The 20,088-nt window shown below is 33.8% G+C and overlaps 1 protein-coding gene across 1 annotated transcript in view; it reads left to right on the forward strand.

The window, feature by feature from the left end:
• Positions 1 to 19,222, forward strand: part of LOC116117343 (exportin-7-A-like) — a 32,275-nt gene extending 13,053 nt beyond the window's left edge. Inside the window, 20 exon segments of the mRNA XM_031403390.1 lie at positions 1,708 to 1,794; positions 1,917 to 2,069; positions 2,166 to 2,261; positions 2,441 to 2,500; positions 2,602 to 2,723; positions 2,815 to 2,902; positions 4,276 to 4,380; positions 4,474 to 4,578; positions 4,652 to 4,704; positions 4,802 to 4,859; positions 5,048 to 5,182; positions 11,066 to 11,178; positions 11,257 to 11,350; positions 12,174 to 12,393; positions 13,441 to 13,571; positions 14,963 to 15,109; positions 15,447 to 15,575; positions 16,276 to 16,374; positions 16,850 to 16,888; positions 18,928 to 19,222. Of these exon segments, the coding sequence (XP_031259250.1) occupies positions 1,708 to 1,794; positions 1,917 to 2,069; positions 2,166 to 2,261; positions 2,441 to 2,500; positions 2,602 to 2,723; positions 2,815 to 2,902; positions 4,276 to 4,380; positions 4,474 to 4,578; positions 4,652 to 4,704; positions 4,802 to 4,859; positions 5,048 to 5,182; positions 11,066 to 11,178; positions 11,257 to 11,350; positions 12,174 to 12,393; positions 13,441 to 13,571; positions 14,963 to 15,109; positions 15,447 to 15,575; positions 16,276 to 16,374; positions 16,850 to 16,888; positions 18,928 to 19,065 (2,172 nt within the window). The 3' untranslated portion in view covers positions 19,066 to 19,222.
• Positions 19,223 to 20,088: the final 866 nt, after the last annotated feature.

Consider the following 20,088-nt stretch of genomic DNA (forward strand, 5'->3'; position numbering starts at 1 on the left):
AACAATGAAAAGAGGTGGTTTGCAGTCTCCTCACTTTTTTAACAAATCACACACCAAGATGGAGATAGGCATATTGATGGATATCTGCTTTGAATAATATCTCCAGTATTGATTTTGCCTTCTGTTAAAGCCCACAAAAAGACATGAACTTTGGGAGGGACTTTTGGCTTCTATATCATCTTGAGAGGTTTAAAGTTATCAATAGGAGACTCATATACCAACAACTGATAGAAGGATTTACTAGACTAATTGCCCCAAGCTTCCAATTTTCACTTTCTTGTATCCTTTTTCTCTCGTCAATGTTAACTCCAACAGCTCAAGAAAATGTCTTCTCTCTCTTAACTTCAAAGTTCTTTTGAAATTGAAGTTCCAATTCCATGATGAAGAATTTGGAGAGAAAACCAAACAAGAGTGAATAGATAAGTTTCTATTAGGACAAAGCCTATGAAGGTGAGGGAATTTATCACTCATAGTGGCATCACCTATCTACTTATCTTCCCAAGACCTAATATCTTTCCCATCGCCCATGACCAAAGCAATGTGATTAAGAAACGATGGATATTGCTTAGAGATGGATTTCCAAGGGTTTATTAAGGAATCGATTTTAACCATAGTAGTGTCACATTTATTTTTGTGAAGGCCATATTTGCTCCTCACGTCAGCTTGCCCTAAAGAATCTTTTTGAATAGGAAATCTCCATAGCCATTTAGCCTAAAGACTTAAATTCTTTTTCACAACATTCTAGATTCCAAGCCCTCATTTGCTTTTAGGTCTCGAAACAATGTCCCACCTTAAAAGATGAGAACCTTTGCTTTTACCGAATCCTTCTCACAAGACGTCTATCATCAATTTTTCAATTCTTTTTGCCACCAAATTAGGGATTTTAAACACGGAAAGATAATAAATTGGAAGAGACGATAACATAGATTGAATTAAAGTGAGTCTCCAACCTTTTCAAAGAAACCCTCTTTTCTATCCGGCTGATCTTCTTTCAATTTTCTCCATCATTGGGTCCCAAAAACTAGAAAGATCTAGGGTTATCTCCCAAAGGAAGACCCAAATATTTAAGTGGCCATTTTCCCACCAACAAGCCAAAATGTGTAGCCAAGGTGTTCATTTTTCCTCCTACGAGTTAATCCCCACTATAACACTCTTAGTCTTATTGACTTTTAATCCAAAGATTAAACAAAATATATCAATCAGCTTTAGGAGATTATCAATTTTTTTTGGATCACCCAATGAGAAAAAGAGTGTCATCGGCAAATTGCAGATGTGACTCTTCAATCTTCTCTTTACCAACCAAAATGCTCTTCACAAGATTAGCATCAATAACTTTTCTCATTAATTTACTCAGCCCATCCACCACTGAAGTGAAAAGAAATGGAGGAGAGGATCTCCTTGTCCTAACCCTGTTGAAGCTCCAAACTGTCCTTTTGGTAAAAAATTAATTAAAATAGAGAAGTTCATAGAATAGAGGCAGCCCATGATCCATTTCCTCCATTTAGCTCCAAATGTTTCTCTCTCTCTCTCTCTCTCTCTCTCGCACACACACATATATAGAATGTACTTTTAACTCTTTCTGGTTATGGTAACAATTTTCTAAATGTTTCCTGCTTTCTTGTACACATCTGGTGTACCTGGGTTATGCACCATTGCCTCATTCTTTTATCAGCTCTAATATATGAAAGATTGGTTATCTCTTTGCAGCTATCAGAACTAGTCAACAATGAATACTATAGTGATTGGATACGATTAGTAGCTGAATTCACATTAAAGTCTCTGCAATCCTGGCAGGTCAAGTTGTGTCCCCTACTTTTCAGTAATTCTATGAATTGAATGCTATCTGAATATTACCTTTCTTTATGGATGAACCTCCTTTTGTCTGAATCTGATTAATTTAGCTCTGTCTTTACCAGTGGGCTGGCACAAGTGTCTACTACCTTCTTGGGCTTTGGTCCAGAATGGTAACATCTTTACGGTATTTGAAGAGTGAGTCACCCGACCTGTTGAATGATTACGTGCCCATGATTATAGAAGGTTTCATTTCTTCAAGATTTGAATCATTGCAGGTCAGATTGCATTTGTTGTATTTAAGCATGTTATGCATTAAGATTTCAATATTTTGAGTATCAATATGCTTGTCTGCCCTCATTTTTCTTCTGCAGTCTGAACTGTTGGATGAACTTTCTGAGAATCCACTTGACAATGTTGAACTTCTTCAAGATCAGCTTGATTTCTTTCCTCACCTCTGTGGATTTCAGGTTTATACTTTGACATGCTTCAACCAGGAATCATTTCTTAATTCTCCATGCCAGAAGCTTTAATATAACTGAATAAAGAATAAAACTATGAGTTTTTTTATCCTACAATTCATGTTTACCTACTAACTTTATTTAATTTCACTTTGTCTCTATGACGTTGATTGTTTCCTGGATTGCAGTATGAAAATTGTACTACATATATATTGAAGATTTTGGAGCCTATCTTGCGAATGTATATGGTATGAGTTGCTTTTCAATAATGCTTCAATTTTATTGAATATTTGACATACGTTAAATCCTCTATGAAATTTGATTTTGTGACTCATCTTAATTTACACAGGAAGGAGCAGGACTCCAAGTTTGCTCGGATAATAAGGAACTCTCAATCATTGAAGCCAAACTTGCTTGGATAGTGCATATTGTTGCTGCCATTCTTAAGATAAAGCATATTGGTGGCTTGAAGTAATTTTTTCTTTTTAGAAATTTGATGCTAGTGTTCATTTCAAGTAGGCAATCTTATTCTCAGCTAATTATGTTTGCTTGCCTCCTGCAGAAATGAATCGCAGGAAGTATTTGATGCAGAACTTTCAGCACGCGTTTTGCAGTTGATAAATGTCACTGACAGTGGATTACATAGTCAGGTATATCAACAAGGGTGAGCAAACATTGGTTTGCTTTGAACTGGAAAACTGATTACTCTCCACAAACCACACCAAAGCAACCATCAAGTGGTTTAGTTTGATGGTAGACTCACCTAATCAATTAAATTTATTTTTATATGTTATTAAAAAAAAAAAAAAAAATTAAAATAGGGAAGGGTTTGAAATTTCTGCTTTTTGCTTTTTCTTATACAAAAGCATAGCAGATCAGATGCTTGTGTAAAATTCTAAATGTCATAGTTTTATCTTTATTGCTGAAAGCTGTGCCTTGTTAGAAGTAATATTTCAAGGATAGTACTCTAAAGTTGAACCTAGATACCAAACAAAGTCTGCATTCAATGAAAAAGCACCTCACCATTACTTATTTAGGCTAAGTCAAATCTCCTCAAGACATATTGCAGCATACCAAGGAAACTTTTTGTAAGAAAATGATGAAGATATTTTTCTTCTTTTTTTATTTTTAAAAATAACTTTTTGTTGCATGTTGGTGCCAGAGTGAATCTAATTCTTTTGCTTCAAAAGCCTTCTTGATTGATCATAACTGTCCACTTTATATGTGCTTCTGTGTTCTATTTCTGTATGTTCATATTTAAATAGAAGTTTCTACCTCAATGGGATGTATTGATACTGGCTTATTGTACACCTGGGATGAGGATTGTGAATCATTGTGCATTGCCTTGTTTTTCTACTCCCTAATTGATTGCCTTAATTATCACTTAACAACATTTCAACATTATTAGCTTCCAGTCTTCACACTTGTACTCAAAATGTAATGAATCCAACAGTGAACATATATAGTCCTGAGCAAGTATAAAATTTATATCAGGACGAATATTCATGATATAATTATATTAAGACCATGCTTAATCATCATTGGATCCTTATTTATGAAATATCATTTTAATCCAATAAGTGAATCCAACGATATACAAGCATAGTTTTGAAATAATTATTTTAGGACGGTCATGACTAGAGAATTATTATATATATGTATATATATTGAGCTATAGTTGTGTTGTTGAGACAGCAAAATTCTATAATTATTGCTGTATTGCTGTAGGACATGGGTCTGGACCCTGCAATTTTGGGTAATGTACCATGAATGTACAATATTAAAAGTGTCCTGCTAATGCGGTTAGACCAATACTTCAAACCATTTTTCTTTCCTTTGAGAATATGCATTTTTGAACTAATTAAGACGGGATTCTTGATGCATTGCCAGATTGATTTAATCATTTACTCGTTCGTTTAAAGAGGTTAAAATTGACTTGAAAGCAATAGTGCCTATCTAGATCCTTTCCTTTTCCTCAGATTCTCACCAATAACTCCTATCAACTTAATTTGAAATTTGACAGAGATATGGTGAATTGAGCAAACAAAGACTTGATCTAGCAATTCTCACCTTCTTTGAACAGTTTAGGAAGTCTTATGTTGGCGATCAGGCTGTGCATTCTGCGAAGGTACATGAATCTGTAGTTTAAACACATACCTTTGATTTTCTTCTGCACTTTAAACATCTTCATGCATTTTGATGATATCTACTTTATTTTCAGATGTTATATTCTCGACTGTCAGAGCTTCTTGGAATCCATGATAATCTGCTATTATTGAATGCTATTGTTAGAAAGATTGCAACTAATCTAAAGTCTTACAAAGAGGTGCATTGCATAACTTATTTACTTTCTCTTGTTCCTTGGATTCAGTTAATGCTAAAAATTTTGTTTATTGTAGAGTGAAGAGCTTATTAATCGTACCTTAAGTCTCTTCTTGGATATGGTATCTGGGTTAGTTCTATTCTTGCTGATGACTATATAAAAGTTCCTGTTATGTCTTGACTCAATCTTATTTTAGGATAATTATACTAAGATGCATTTTGTGCAGATATATGACTGGAAAGCTGCTTCTGAAGTTGGATAATATCAGAGTCTTAATATCTGACGTAAATACTGAGACATTTTTCTATTGAAGTTTTGATTCTGCTTTCATGTATTGGATATGTATAATGTTTGTTTGAGTGTATAACTACTTTTGGATTACTGGTACTCCGTTTTGTATTTCTTTTTAATCTTTTTATGTTTCTTGCATAAAAAAATAGTACTTTAATGTCTTGTCCTTTGTCTTTTCCAGAGAGAACACTTTCCTTTTTTAGAGGACCACAGATGTTCTCGTGGTAGAACAACCTTCTATTACACTGTTGGCTTGTTAATATTCATGGAGGATAGTTTTCTGAAATTCAAATCTTCAATGGATCATTTTCAGCAGGTATTTTAGTTTTTTCTCTGTGACCTTGGTTCAAAATTTAAAAACTAATCTCCTTGCCAAGAATTTTATTTTACTTTGCATTCTACCCAAGATCCTATATGTATATCCAATATTAGAAGTGGAAGCTCTTTTTGTTTTGTCATTTTTCTCTACTACATTTTGCGGTAATTTGTGTATTGCATTAAACGCATAATACTACACGTCCTGAAATCAGGAGAAAACAAATCCTGATAATCTTTTATTTCAATCATATCTAATTGTATTACAAACTCTCCATCTATATAATTGAACTAAGACCTAAGTAGATGACTCTTAGACTAGGATTAGGACTCTAGACTAATATTATCTCTTTTTACTTCAATCTCTTAAACTAAATAAGACTTAGATAACTCCTAAATTGATCATATTCTAATCTAGAAATCCTACACTCTCCCTCAAGCTGGTGAATAGATATTTGTCATTCCTAGCTTGGAAACTAGATTATCAAACAACTGTCTAGGCAGTCCTTTGGTAAGAATATCTATTGTCTACTGACTTGTAGGCAAGTAGGTAACACACAACAACTTATCTTCTATCTTCTCCTTGATGAAATGTTTATCTATTTCAACGTGCTTAGTCCTATCATGATGCACTGGCTTGTGTGCTATCCCAATCACAGCCTTGTTGTCACAATACAACCTTATAGGCTCCTCACTTTTGATTCCAAGCTCTCTCAAGAGTCTTCTTAGCCATATTAGTTCACAAATCCCATGAGTCGTAGCACGAAACTCAGTCTCAGCACTACTTCTAGCTACCATGTTCTGCTTCTTATTTCTCCAGGTTACTAAATTTCCCCAAACAAAAGTGCAATAACCTGAGGTCGATCTTCTATCATCCATAGAACCAGCCTAGCCTACATCCGTGAATGCTTCTACTTTCCTTTTATTCTTTTTAGCGAAAAACATCCCCTTCCCAAGGGTCATTTTAAGGTACCTTCGAATCCTACTAACAGCCTCAAAATGCTTCTCCTGTGGCTTATGCATATGCTGACTCACTCACTCACCGAAAAGGCTATGTCAGGTCTAGTATGAGATAGGTATATTAACTTCCCAACTAGCCTTTGATACCTACCTTTATCAACCAGAGCATCACCACTCATTTTCTCAAAATTCAGATTTGGTTCAATGGGAGTCTCTACTGGCTTGCAACCTAGCATATCTGTCTCCTTTTGTAAATCCAGCACATATTTTCTTCATGAAATTGAATTCACTTTTTACTCCTAGCAATCTCCATACCAAAAAAATACCTTAAGTACCCTAAGTCTTTCAATTCAATATCCCGAGCAAGAACCTTCTTCATAGCCTCCATTTCTTCAAAATTATCTCTAGTAATAATAATAATATCGTCTACATAAACAATTAGAATAGTAATTTTACCTCTAGAGGTTTTAAAGAATAATGTTTGATTAATCTGCTCCTGAGTAAAACCATACCTCTTAACAACCTTTGTGAATTTTTCAAACCAGACTCGTAGAGACTATTTTAGGCCATATAATGATTTCTTCAATTTGCATACTTTTCTGTCCTTTCCACTCCTTTCAAACCCTAGTGGCATTTCCACGTATACCTCTTCTAAAAGTTCACCATTTGGAAAATGCGTTTTTCACATCTAGTTACTGTAGAGGCTAGTCTAGATTTGCTGCAAGAGACAAGAGCACCTTGATAGTGTTCAACTTAGCCATCGGAGCAAAGGTCTCCTCATAGTCTACTCCATAGATTTGCATAAATCCCCTTGCCACCAACCTTGCCTTATACCTTTCAACTGTTCCGTTTGCCTTATACTTAATAGTAAACACCTACTTGCAGCTCACAGTTGTTTTCCTTTCAAGTGAACTCACAAGCTCCCAAGTCTTGCTTTTCTCAAGAGCCTACATCTCCTCTATCACAGCCTTCTCCACTTTTCATCCTCCAATGCCTCATGTACTGTTGCTGGAACCTTCATAGCTGATAGATTAGTGGTGAATGCCAAAAAATCATCTACCAACTTATCATAAGCCACATACTTAGCAATAGGATGCAATGTATAGGATCTAACACCCTTCCTTAGTGCAATTGGTAAATGTAAATCATTATGCCCTAATTTAGACTCATCAGAAGATAGTTCTTCCTTACCTTGTGACTGTGAATCACTGGTTTCTTTCGATTGGGATGATTGCTTATGTAGATCATTAGGTTTCCTTCCACTTTGATAGTCAGTTCTTTGAGAACAACGTTGGAGACCTGGTTGATTTAATCTCTCCAGACCTCCCCTTGGTTCCAATCTTTCCTGAGAGTTTGGTTTATCAAGAGTGGGCTGTATAGTTGGAGTAAGACCTAAATTGGGAGGCTGACTAGGAGATTGACTCATCCTTATAGTACTAGGCTGATCTATAGGAACCTGACCTGAACTAGGCTTACCTATAAGAACCTGACCTGAACTAGGCTGACCTATAGGAACCTGACCTGAACTACGCTTACGTATAAGAACCTGACCTCAACTACGCTGACTAGGAGATTTGACTCATTCTTATAGGACTAGGCTGACCTATAGGAACCTGACCTGAACTAGGTGACTTTGAACTTTGACCTGGATTGGGAGACTGCTGAGACTGACTCAAGTGTGGTTGTAAGGGTAACACTACTTCCCATGAATGACCTTCACAATCTCTCAAATTTCCCCCCTGAAGGGAAGTGGGAAATAATGGATGTGACTAAAAAAATGTAACATCACTAGAGACATATAATTTTCTCTTTACAAGATAGTAACACTGATAGCCTTTCTGTGTGGGAGAATATCCAAGGAAGATACATTTAATGGCCCTAGGGTCTAGCTTTCCTCTATTAGGAGACATAACATATACAAAAGTAGTACATCCAAACTCCTTTAAGGGTAAAGGATTTAGGATTCTACAATTAGGAAAGGTGTTTAGCAAAGTCTCAAGAGATGTATGAAAATCCAGAATTCTAGTAGGTAACCTATTTATCAAATATGCAATTGTTAAAATTGCATGACTCCAAAAATACTTAGGTACATTCATGGTAAACATTAAGGCTCTAACTACCTCTAATAGGTGCCTATTCTTTCTTTTAGCTATCCCTTTTTGTTGTGGTGTATTAACACAAGAGCTTTGATGTACAATCCCCTGATGTAACAGGTAGTTTCCTAGGATAGAGTAAAAATATTCCTTACTATTATCAGTCCGTAAAACCTGAATTTTTTCTTGAAACTGAGTTTCTACCATTGAATGAAAGTTTTTGAACAATTGACCTGCTTCAGATTTGTTGTTCATCAGGTATACCCAACATACTCTGGTGTGATCATCAATAAACATAATGAACCACTTAGACCCTACAATATTTGTAACTTTAGATGACCCCCAAATATCACTATGATTAATTGAAAAAGGCCTAGAACTCTTATAGTTATGAGCTGGATAAATAGACCTGGTGGGTTTTGCAAGTTGACAAGTTTCACACTTAAAAGAAAATAAACTTTTATTTCTAAATAACAATGGGTACAATTTTTGTAAATAAGGAAAGCTGGGGTGTCCTAGTCTATGATGCAATAGCATAATTTCCAAATCAATTGAAGTAGAGATAGAGTTACACCTAGAAACTGTCTTTATTTGCACCGTTATTCTCAGATTTTGCTTTATCAAAGTAGTAGAGTCCCCCTCTTGCACTAGCATTGCCAATCATCCTTCCCGATAGAAAATTCTGAAATTCACAAGTAGAGGAAAACTTAGCTACACAATTCAATTCTTTAGTCAATTTGCTAATAGACAATAAGTTACAAGTTACATTTGGCACATAGAGAACTGAATTTAAAGTCAGATTTCTTGAAAGCTTCATTGTGCCTTTACCAGCCACCTTTACCATTGAGCCATCAGCCGTTTTCACACTCGAATTCCCATAACACGGGGTATAAGATATAAAAACATTTGAATTACCTGACACATGATCAAAGGCTCCGGAATCTATTACCCATAGCTTTTCTGTTTCAAGATCTGCACATAAGGCTGTATGGGAGTTATCTGTTAAAGCAAGAGAACATGAATGCCTAGCCAGATTAGATTGATTGAGAAGTTCCTTTAGATGCTCCAATTGTTCTCTGCTGAATGGAATAGACTCCTTTCCTTCTGAATTCTGGACAATATTTCCTTCAACTTCAGCAATAAAACCTTTCCTTCTAGTCTTATTAGCCTTCCAATTTGTAAACTTTGTTGGCTTGCCATGTAATTTCCAGCAAGTCTCCTTAGAGTGCCCTGGTTTACGGCAATACTCACACCATGGTTTCTCTCCTTTCCTCCTCAATTTCTGATCTCTTGTCGAATTCTTCCAACCCTTAGATGCCAGGGTTGACCCAGGTAATAGATTTGACATACCAGAAGAAGCAGATTCACCCATCATTACTTTCCTCCTACTCTCCTCTCTTTTGGTCTCTGGAAACACCTCTTGAATAGAGGGTAAAAGATCTTTGCCCAGAACTCTACCTTGTACTTCATCAAGCTCCTTATTTAGTCCAACCAAGAACTCAAATATTCTTTCTTTTTCTAACATCTTTCTATATTTAACGTTGTCCAGAGTTCAACTCCAATCAAAGTCCACAAACATGTCCAGTTCTTGCCATAATTAAGCTAAAATACTGTAGTACTGAGTGACCGACATACCATCCTGTTTGGTCTCCCTCAAGCGTGTTTTTAACTCAAAAACCTATGCTGAGTTTCCCATGTCTGAATATGTTTCATTTGCCATCTCCCAAATGCCCTTCGCAGTGGGAAGAAATAAGAACAGCCCTCCAAACTCCTCTTCCATCAAGTTGATCAACCAAGTCATAACAGTGCTATTCTCGGCATCCCATTTCTCATATGTCGGATCATCTTCTTCTGAAGCTTTAACACTTCCAGTCAAGTAGCCCAACTTTCCTTTCCCTCTTATCATTAATTTCATAGCCTGAGACCACGGTACATAATTTCTACCATTCAGTTTATGAACACTAATTTGAATGGAGTTCTGGTCCACATTATTATGACCAGTTAGATGAAGCTGATCCTTGCTGCTTGAGGAGGATCCTAACCTTGAATCCCTTGGAGGACTTCTGCTCCTTGGGGGACTTGGACTTCTCTCCTGTCTTCTACCGAGAAAACAAATCCTGATAATCTTTTATTTTAAACATATCTAATTGTATTACAAACTCTCAATTTATATAATTGAACTAAGACCCAAGTAGATAACTCTTAGACTAGGATTAGGACTCTAGACTAATATTATCTCTTTTTATTTCAATCTCTTAAACTAGATAAGACTTAGATAACTCATAAATTGATCATATTCTAATCTAGAAATCCTACACATCCTAAGTAGTGTTCTGATTTTCCATCCAAGTAATGTGTCATCCTATGTGCCTGATGTGTAAATGAGTTGATGTGTCATCCTTTGATTTTGAATGTCAAAAGGACAGTTTTTTGACAATGTAATTGCATTGATTGTCATTATTTTAAATCTCTTTAAAATATTTATGAAGAGATTCTTAAGAGGAATGGGTTATTTTGATGTTGCTCCTTGGTTGTCTTATTGAGTGTAAACGTGTACACACATACAGATAATCAGACATTGTGATGGAGTCACTTGTATATATGTTTGATTACATAGTGTTGCTCTTTTAAACTTTCTTCACATGTGCATTCTCATCTTTTATATTTCGAGTACTGTTTTGCACTTGTGTCATGCTAAAAGCCCATAGTCTTGCTTTGGTAGTGTATTAACATGCATAAGATTGCATAGTCTTGCTTTGGTAGTGCATTAACATGCATAAGATTGCCTTCTCTCTTCTCCATGAAGTCTAATTTAAAGTTGTTATGCCAAGGTTTTTGTCAGTTTGGAATTGACAACTGATGCAACGTTTCGCTTAGACACTGTAAAATATGCATTAATTGGGCTAATGCGGGATCTTAGAGGAATAGCGATGGCCACAAATAGGTTGGCAATCCTGTGAATTTCTCCAATGTAAATTTTTTCCCAAGGCCATGCTAATTTTTCTGTTTAATCCTCTTTCAGCCGCAGAACGTATGGTTTCCTTTTTGATTGGCTATATCCAGCACATATGCTGCTTCTTTTGAAAACCATTACACATTGGACTGATACTCCCGAGGTAAGTTGCAACCTGCAATATCAATGGTTTTGCATGGTGTAAATAGAAAAGCGAGCAACTCATCATCTTTTTTAAAATAAGAGCTGCTCACTTGCTATACTTAAGATGATTAGTTGCCATTTGAAAGGTTTTTTATCTGTAGTTATTTTTGTCTTGAGATAGTCAGGTATTTTCTTAATTATGTTTGCTTAGAAAAAGAGAACATGATATCTTTGATGTGTTTGCCAAAATCAAAATATATCCTTTAACTTTGTGATACAAGTTTCTGGTCTTTTATCAGTGACTTTTATACAACTGAAAATGTAAAAGTCAAACCTTGTGTTTGTATACATGACTCATGGTTTAGCACATGCCATTAAATCAAATAGCAGCAAGTCACACTTCCTGTCAAGGAATGCAGGTGACTAAAAGAAGAGGGAAATAACTTATCTGCAAGTCACGCAATCTTTAACAGTCTGGATCATGTTTGTAGATTGTGTTGAGAATTTCCTGCAGACCTTAATCCGGCTTGAAACATATTCTGACATTAAATATGATGTTGTAACCTTACCAATGTGCTAAGTTTATTATGTTGCGGTTTGATGCTTGCTTTTCTTATTTGATATAACCATCTTGCAAGAAACTATATAACTGTTACTTAGTTTTTTCTTTTAGTTACTTTTTCAAAAAACATTTTAAAATCCTTGCCTTGGGTTTTAGAATTTTAAAACTCTTATTTATGATGCTATTTAGTGATCTCCTCACCTGCAGACCTTATGTGGGAATGGAACACGTCCCTTTCTATGTTCAAAGGAACTTTTTCTGATACTAGAAAATGTCTCAGGTGACAACTCCGTTGTTGAAATTTGTGGCTGAGTTGGTACTGAACAAATCTCAACGATTGAATTTTGAGTCATCCTCTCCTAATGGTTTACTTCTCTTCCGAGAGATCAGTAAACTGATTGTTGCTTATGGGTCACGGATTTTGTCCCTTCCCAATCAAACAGATATGTATAACTTCAAATACAAGGGAATATGGATATGTTTGACCATTCTTACTAGAGGTATGGATTTTCTTTCTAAACTTTTGTTGGGTGGTTCGTCTTAATTGTTTAAATTAAATAATATCATTTGGTTAATAATATTTATTATGTCATATATATTTGGTCATCTACCAATGCTAATGGAAAATAATGGTATCTCAAAATCTATTCATCCTCAATTTTATTCACATCTATGTTGTTTTTGTTAGTAACATATTCACCAAACTTGGTTGCACAGTTTTTGCCTTCTTAAGAGTTACTTTGTTTTGCTATTGCGGAAATCTGGTCCTTTGTTTTAACTCTTTTTCTTATCAAGCACCTATCTTTTTGTTTCCTATAAAAAAAAAAAAAAAGGGTAATTTAGTCTGAGAGACCATATTTCATATAATATGTTGTCTTCTGTTTTTGACCAGTGGAATAGTCTAAGGGTCAGAAATGGTTGCAAGGAGGATTAGTTTCTATTTCTCTAATAATAAATAAATAAATTTTAACACCAATCTTCTTTTACTTCTATATTCTCTCAGTTAAAAGAATAGATTAAAACTATGGAGCTATTTTCTTCTTCGTAGATCCTCTTAAGTGTACCATAATTTTTTTTCAAATAGCATGTCATATATACTGAATTTTAAAAACTGAAATGAAATTTTGTTTATTTACTGTTAGAAATTTAATAATCATTATTTATAGGTTCTTCAAGCATATTTGAGCAAAGTTTGTTAAATTTTTATATTCTAACTAATCCTGCTAGATGCAGAATGTTAGAAATCATAATTTTCATTGTTTAAGAAAGTCTTTTCTTTTTTAATAATAATAATTATTTGTTATATATGTATGATTCAATTTTATTTTTTTCTTCATTGTTTTGTTAAAGTTCCAAGTATTTTTGATGAATTGTGAAACTCTCATAAATGGATAAAGTACATTGGATACAGGAAATCTAAAATAATCAGATATGTTCGATGATATATATATATATGAAAACTGGTTCTATTTTTTTCTTTCACAGAAAGTCAACATGTGCTGGCTGTTTTTCATGTGGTTTTTTTTTTCTTCCTTTTGTCATGACAGCTCTGTCTGGAAGCTATGTCAACTTTGGTGTGTTTGAGCTTTATGGTGATAGGTCACTCACTGATTCTCTTGATGTTGCTTTAAAGATTACATTATCAATTCCCTTGGCTGATATTTTGGCCTTCCGGAAGGTACAACTTTTTTCATTGAGTTTATGCATATTGCTCTAAACCTGTTTTTGCCAGTCATATTCATACAATGTATAATATCCTTGCTTTGTTAATATGCATAACCTCTGCTACATGTACCCTGCTTAAGCTCCAATGTAGTTTGTTTGTTTCTGTTTGGTGCACCATATATCTTATGCCATTGAGATGTATTTTGCTTGTTTTTAAATTTTCTATTCCATTATCCGTCTTATTTTAGAAGTAAATCAATAAATCCTGGTTGAGATCTCTTTCTTTCATTCTTTCTATAAGAAGTGATTTTTTTTCTTCCACTTAACATCTCTTTGTTTGTCTCATGACACGCTATCTGATTCAATTTAGTCATGTGACTGGCCCTGACCTTTGCCTTCTATAATTCTGTATTATGTACTTTGTCTTCACCATTCTGCTTGTAGTGTCTTGAGCATTTGAGTCATATTGCTTCTACTTTAATAAACTGTTGTGTTTAGATGGGAGTTAGTCATCTATTGTTTTACGTTTAAGTCCTTTTTCATGCATTCAGCCCCATGGCTGACAGGGTATAAGATTTGGATGGGAGAAGTCTATATCTTTATTCATCAAAATTGATGGCAGCAATTTTCTGGGGAATTTGTTTTTGGAATTTCTTTTCTCATATTGGTTTTTGTTTTATTGTTTGTGGGGTTGGTAGGAGCTTGGTGAGAACTATATTTTCTAATACTTTTGTCTGATAGGAATCTGCGGGGGAGTTTAGTTTTTGATACTGCCTTCCCAGCCTTTTCACTCATTGATCTATTCCATGTAAATCTTTTTCCTTTACTAATAGACATAAGGTTTTTTTCAAAAGTAATAGACATAGGAGTCCGTGGGGGAGAAGTACTTTTTATCTTTATTTACCAATGGTGGTTGTTGGCTGGAACGTTTCTACTTTTCCTTTGCTCTTGCTTTCTTTTCTTTTTTTAATTTTTATTTTATTCTCCTATTTTTCTTCTTCTTTGTTCATGTATATCCAGCCTTTTTATCCAGTCTTTATTCCAATATTAAGATATGATCTATCCTTATCCAGTGAGATTATCCCATCTGGCATGCCAATTAGATTTCATTTCTTTCTTTTACTACATATCTATCCTAGTGTGACGACTGATGATGCTTTGCTGTTTCAATATTATGCCTATTTGTAATATATACGTATCTTTTCTAGCTGAATAACTGAATAAATTGAAAGTTAAGATGGGTTGAAGATAAGGCTACCTTTATGTTCGAACACTTTAATAATAGTATAGAGTTTTCAATGCTTGCTTTTCATATCACATCACAAAAAAGTAGTGTGTTTTTCTGCTGGTTTTGGCTATTTATAGTTTACAAAGATTTCAAGTGTTGTGTTTTTTTTTTTCCAGCTTGCCACCGGTTATTTTGCATTTTTGGAAGTTATATTGAACAACCATTTGGCTTTTATATTGAATCGAGATACCAACTCCTTCATATACATCATTAGATCTCTTGAAGCGGGTCTTAAAAGTGTAAATACAAATATCATATCACAGGTATGTTTATAATTATTTGCCTATTTTAAGTTCTTCTGATTCTTTCACCACAGTGTTTTAATATTTTAGACCCTCTAGAAAATATCTTTTGGTCATGGACTACAGTATTCTTTATATATACTTTTTTAGATCTAATATATAAAACTATACATTCTGGATTTTAGAGCCTCTTTACTATTGTTTGCCTGGCAATGCATGATCCCTTAAAAAATATTGTTAGGTGATGGACTACTGTATTCTTATCTTTTTTTCTCTTATTATTTTCTGTTTAAAATATTTACTCCGCTCAGGCTATGTGATGCTTCCTACCAGTAACTAACTTAAAATGATATTGCAGTGTGCATCCAGCATTGACAATTTGGCTACTTTTTATTTCATCCACATTATAACAGGAGACTCACCTACTTCACCAGCTGCTCTCAATCTTGCAAAACACATTTCAGATTGCCCTGGTTTATTTCCAAATGTGAGTGAGCTGCAATTATCAGCCATGATTTGCTTTCATTTGTCATTCATATGCGTAAAGCAACTTTCCTCGTCAACATTAATTAACAAAAGTCTAAATGTGTTGAAGTATTAATTAACATGAGCTGAAACTCTCTCTCTCTCTCTCTCTCTTTTAATAAATGAAAGCTAAAAAGAAGTTAGTTCTTAGGTTGGAGACCATTTACTATTGGTCAATATAATATTACCCTTTTTTTTTTTCTTTTTTTTTTTTTTTACTCATAACAGAAAAGACGACTACAGTTATCTTACTTCTGCTTAGTTACAAAATTTACGCTGGAAATTTTTGGAGGAATTTTTAACTATGTAGTTGTGGTTCTATTGTGGAGATTAAATGTGTTATTCTTGGAACTTAGGAATTTTTAACTATGTAGTTGTAATTTTATTGTGGAGATTAAATGTGTTATTCTTGTAATTTATGTGGTCTGCTATTGACCAAGTACTGAAAATATTTATGTGATTTAAACATATCTATTAGATCTTTCTTAATTCTTAACTTATTGTTAAAGTACAGTTCAGACAAGTTCATGGAAAATTGAAGAGATATGTTGTTATAGTACTTACATTTGTTTGGAAGCATCAATGTCATCAATTCTTGTCTCTACCCTCTGATGTTCTGTACATATATGTATCTTTTTCACTAAACTTTTTTCTCTCTCTAGATATTGAAAACCATCTTTGAGATGATCTTATTGGAAGACTGTGGCTGTCAATGGAGTCTTAGCAGATCATTGCTAAGTTTGATACTTATAAGTGAAGAGGTAGTAATTTATTTATTTATTTTTCCAATCCCGTTGTCATAATCTTCATTACCCATCCTATTACCAAGGTTTTTTCCTTGGTTTCAATTTTTATTTCCAAAAGTATAGTTACAAACTCTCAGTATGGTTAAAAGATCACTGATGAATGATGTGAAAAATTTGGTACTGTTAAAGAAAAGTCAATAATTTTGCTATTTTAATACAAAGTTTATCGTTATAAAAGGAAAATATCAATAAATCCTATTTTAGAGAGAGAGAGAGAGAGAGAGAGAGAGAAGGAGGGAGGGACTTTTTTTTTAACACATGATATAAAAGAGCTTTTGTATGTTAAAAGGAGAAAAAACCAACTTTACCTCTCAGAGAGAGAATTCATGACTTGAAAAGCATTTTTGTTGTGGTGACAAAATGGTGATCTGATAAATAATACTGATCTTATGAGTATATTCTAAACTGAGATTTTCTTGGTATTTTGCAGATGTTCACAAATACAAAGGCTCAAATTCTGGCTTCACAAGTAAGTTTGACACATTTTGATTTATTACTATCTCTGCACTCTTTCTTGTTATCAGAAAGTTTGATCTAACATTGACCAGTCAATTAGCATGTTAAAAAGTCTCTTCTTGGTTCATGATATGATTAACTGTGTTTGCATGTTTTTTAGAATAAAAGGAAACTAACAGGTTTTATCGACCTTTTTTAAGGCTAAGCAAGGACTATACAAGACATTACTTAACAAACATGAAAGCACTAGCACCCTGCTAGAGTTGAAATATTATTGTTGAAACTCTTACCTAATAACTTAAGCTTTTAAAATTAAAATGGTATCAGAGTTAGGCGGACCAATTAGTTTTGTGTTCAATACTTCTAGTACGTCAGTTTTATTTTTTGTTGTATGTGTCTGTGGCTATGTTTGATCTAAGCTTTGTGCATTTGAAGTGATGTGTTAAGTTTAAATATTATTGTCTGCCCTTTTAATAGTTTTTAAGCTGCTGGGTTTAGTGGTAACTTAACACACGTTTGCCCTATCAGGCTAGTAATCTTTACCAGAGTTTTGCCTAGGTACATGCCAAACTGAAGTTGTGTATAGTGGACTGACTTGTATTATTTTCATATAATATAATTTTGTATACCCACATGTTAATATGTTGGTTTTATTCTGCTTAATAATCTGTCTCTTGTTCGTATGACCTCTTAATAGATTAGAAATATAAGTTTCTATCTTAAATTTAATCTCTTGGCATCTACAATATTTGAAAGTTCTCTACTTCCCTTCACCCTTCGTTAGTTTTATCTAATGATATGGTTGTGTCAGTTTATTGTATCTGCATTTTTCTTTGTTTCTTGTTCTTCTTTCTTCTCCTCTCCTCTCTATTCCTAGTCACCATTTATCTATTTGTTTCTTTATCTCCTGTATTTCGCTTCCTTCTTCTCTACCTCCTCATCCATTTCTTATTTGCTTTTCTTCTTTTGTTTTCCCTTTTTAGCGTCTTTTTTATTCTCTTTAATTTTCTTTCTTCTTTGTATTCTTTTTTGTTTGTTTTTAATTCTCCTGTTTCTTCATCTCTCTTCTCCCTTCATTTTTCAGTATGATGTTTACTCATATGCTTGAAACTGACTTTTATTTTTAGTTTATTAACTTTTTTATATGCTTCAATGTAGATATTTTTGATAACTTAGGTTGCAATCTAAAATGTTGTTTTATCAAGTTTATTTCACATGAAAGTTGAATATACATTTCTAATAAAAACAGAACTTTTGTTGTGCTTTCAAGGAACACCTTTGGACTTGAATTCTTTCAGTGGCTCATATATTTTTATCCATGGAAAGATATGATTTCATATCAGATTTTTTTTTTCTTTTTTTTTTAAAGAAAAATAAAGCATATTATTTACTGAAGAGATTAAAAAGAAAAAGAAAACGTAAAGTGAATTTGCCATCCACAACAGAATAAGAGAAAAAAACTGTACTCTACCTAAGAATCTTGGAACTGAAGACTGTTGCTTTCCTTTTCCCTTTGAAAGCCATAATTTCTTTCTAGAAGAACCAACTGAAGTTGAAAGCCTTGAAAATTGAACACTGTTTTGCTCAATATTCTGCTGTAGATGATATTTGTCTTTGGACTTCTGCTGATGACATGAACTAATGGGTGAAAAAGTGAATGTTATTCTGGACCATATTTTCTGTGCTTCCAAATCTCAATTTGCAAGACATGTTAATTAGTCACATGTATGGCTTCAGAGTTGTGTTATAATTGGATTAACTCTAATGCAGTCATGTCAAGAACAAAAGTATGGAAGTTACATGCATTAAAACAGAAAAATAATAATAATAATAATAATAATAATGCACTTCTGGCCCTTAGGTTTTTGCTTCACTTCAGACAATCTTATGCTGGTTACTGAACTGACAATCACTAATTTTGATATTGATATGTTTATTCTTGTGTATTACTGGAGGCTGCCATTTGGTTGTAGAATTGATTAATTCAGTCTGCAGTTTAGCATTGTGAAACAAGCTTCAGTTTGCCTTCTTGTTTTGTTTATGATATTGCAGCCTATGAATCAGCAGCAACATCTTTCCTTGTGCTTTGACAAACTTATGACAGATGTAACTCAGAGTTTAGATCCAAAGAACAGGGACAAGTTCTCACAGAACCTCACTAGATTAAGGAATGAATTTCGTGCCAAATAACTTGTTGCTGTAGCATCAAGAACCTATGTACATAACTTTTTCTTTTCTGTCTGATTTGTTTATTTTTCATCTTGCGTACAATCTTTTACTAGTATATACATAAGTAGAAATACATCCAGAAGATGTGTTCTATATTATTGTTACTATCATTATTTTAAGGTCTATTGATATATTCATTGAGAAAACCCTCATTTCTTTAGAACTATTGTTGATCTTAGATTATGTTGTTTTTAAAGAATGTCTGATTATACTTGATTTGTAAATTTACACTGATTAACCGATATGGAGTGCATGAGCTTAGTTATCTATATTTATATAAACTGATTGAACATGGAGTTCTTTTATAGCAGAAGTGAAATGTGGAATACGATTCATGTAAATTAATATTTTTGTTCAATAAACAATATGGACGTCTAGCACAAAACTGTGATTTTGCAAGCCATTTTGTGTGTTTCACAATTTTCATGATTTATTAATTTATTAATGTCTTTGAGATATCCATAGCACTTTATATAGAATTAGAAATANAATAATAATAATAATAATGCACTTCTGGCCCTTAGGTTTTCGCTTCACTTCAGACAATCTTATGCTGGTTACTGAACTGACAATCACTAATTTGGATATTGATATGTGTATTCTTGTGTATTACTGGAGGCTGCCTTTTGGTTGTAGAATTGATTAATTCAGTCTGCAGTTTAGCATTGTGAAACAAGCTTCAGTTTGCCTTCTTGTTTTGTTTATGATATTGCAGCCTATGAATCAGCAGCAACATCTTTCCTTGTGCTTTGACAAACTTATGACAGATGTAACTCAGAGTTTAGATCCAAAGAACAGGGACAAGTTCTCACAGAACCTCACTAGATTAAGGAATGAATTTCGTGCCAAATAACTTGTTGCTGTAGCATCAAGAACCTATGTACATAACTTTTTCTTTTCTGTCTGATTTGTTTATTTTTCATCTTGCGTACAATCTTTTACTAGTATATACATAAGTAGAAATACATCCAGAAGATGTGTTCT

Source organism: Pistacia vera, unplaced genomic scaffold, assembly GCF_008641045.1.
Source record: "Pistacia vera cultivar Batoury unplaced genomic scaffold, PisVer_v2 Contig804, whole genome shotgun sequence".
Classification (NCBI taxonomy): Eukaryota; Viridiplantae; Streptophyta; class Magnoliopsida; order Sapindales; family Anacardiaceae; genus Pistacia; species Pistacia vera.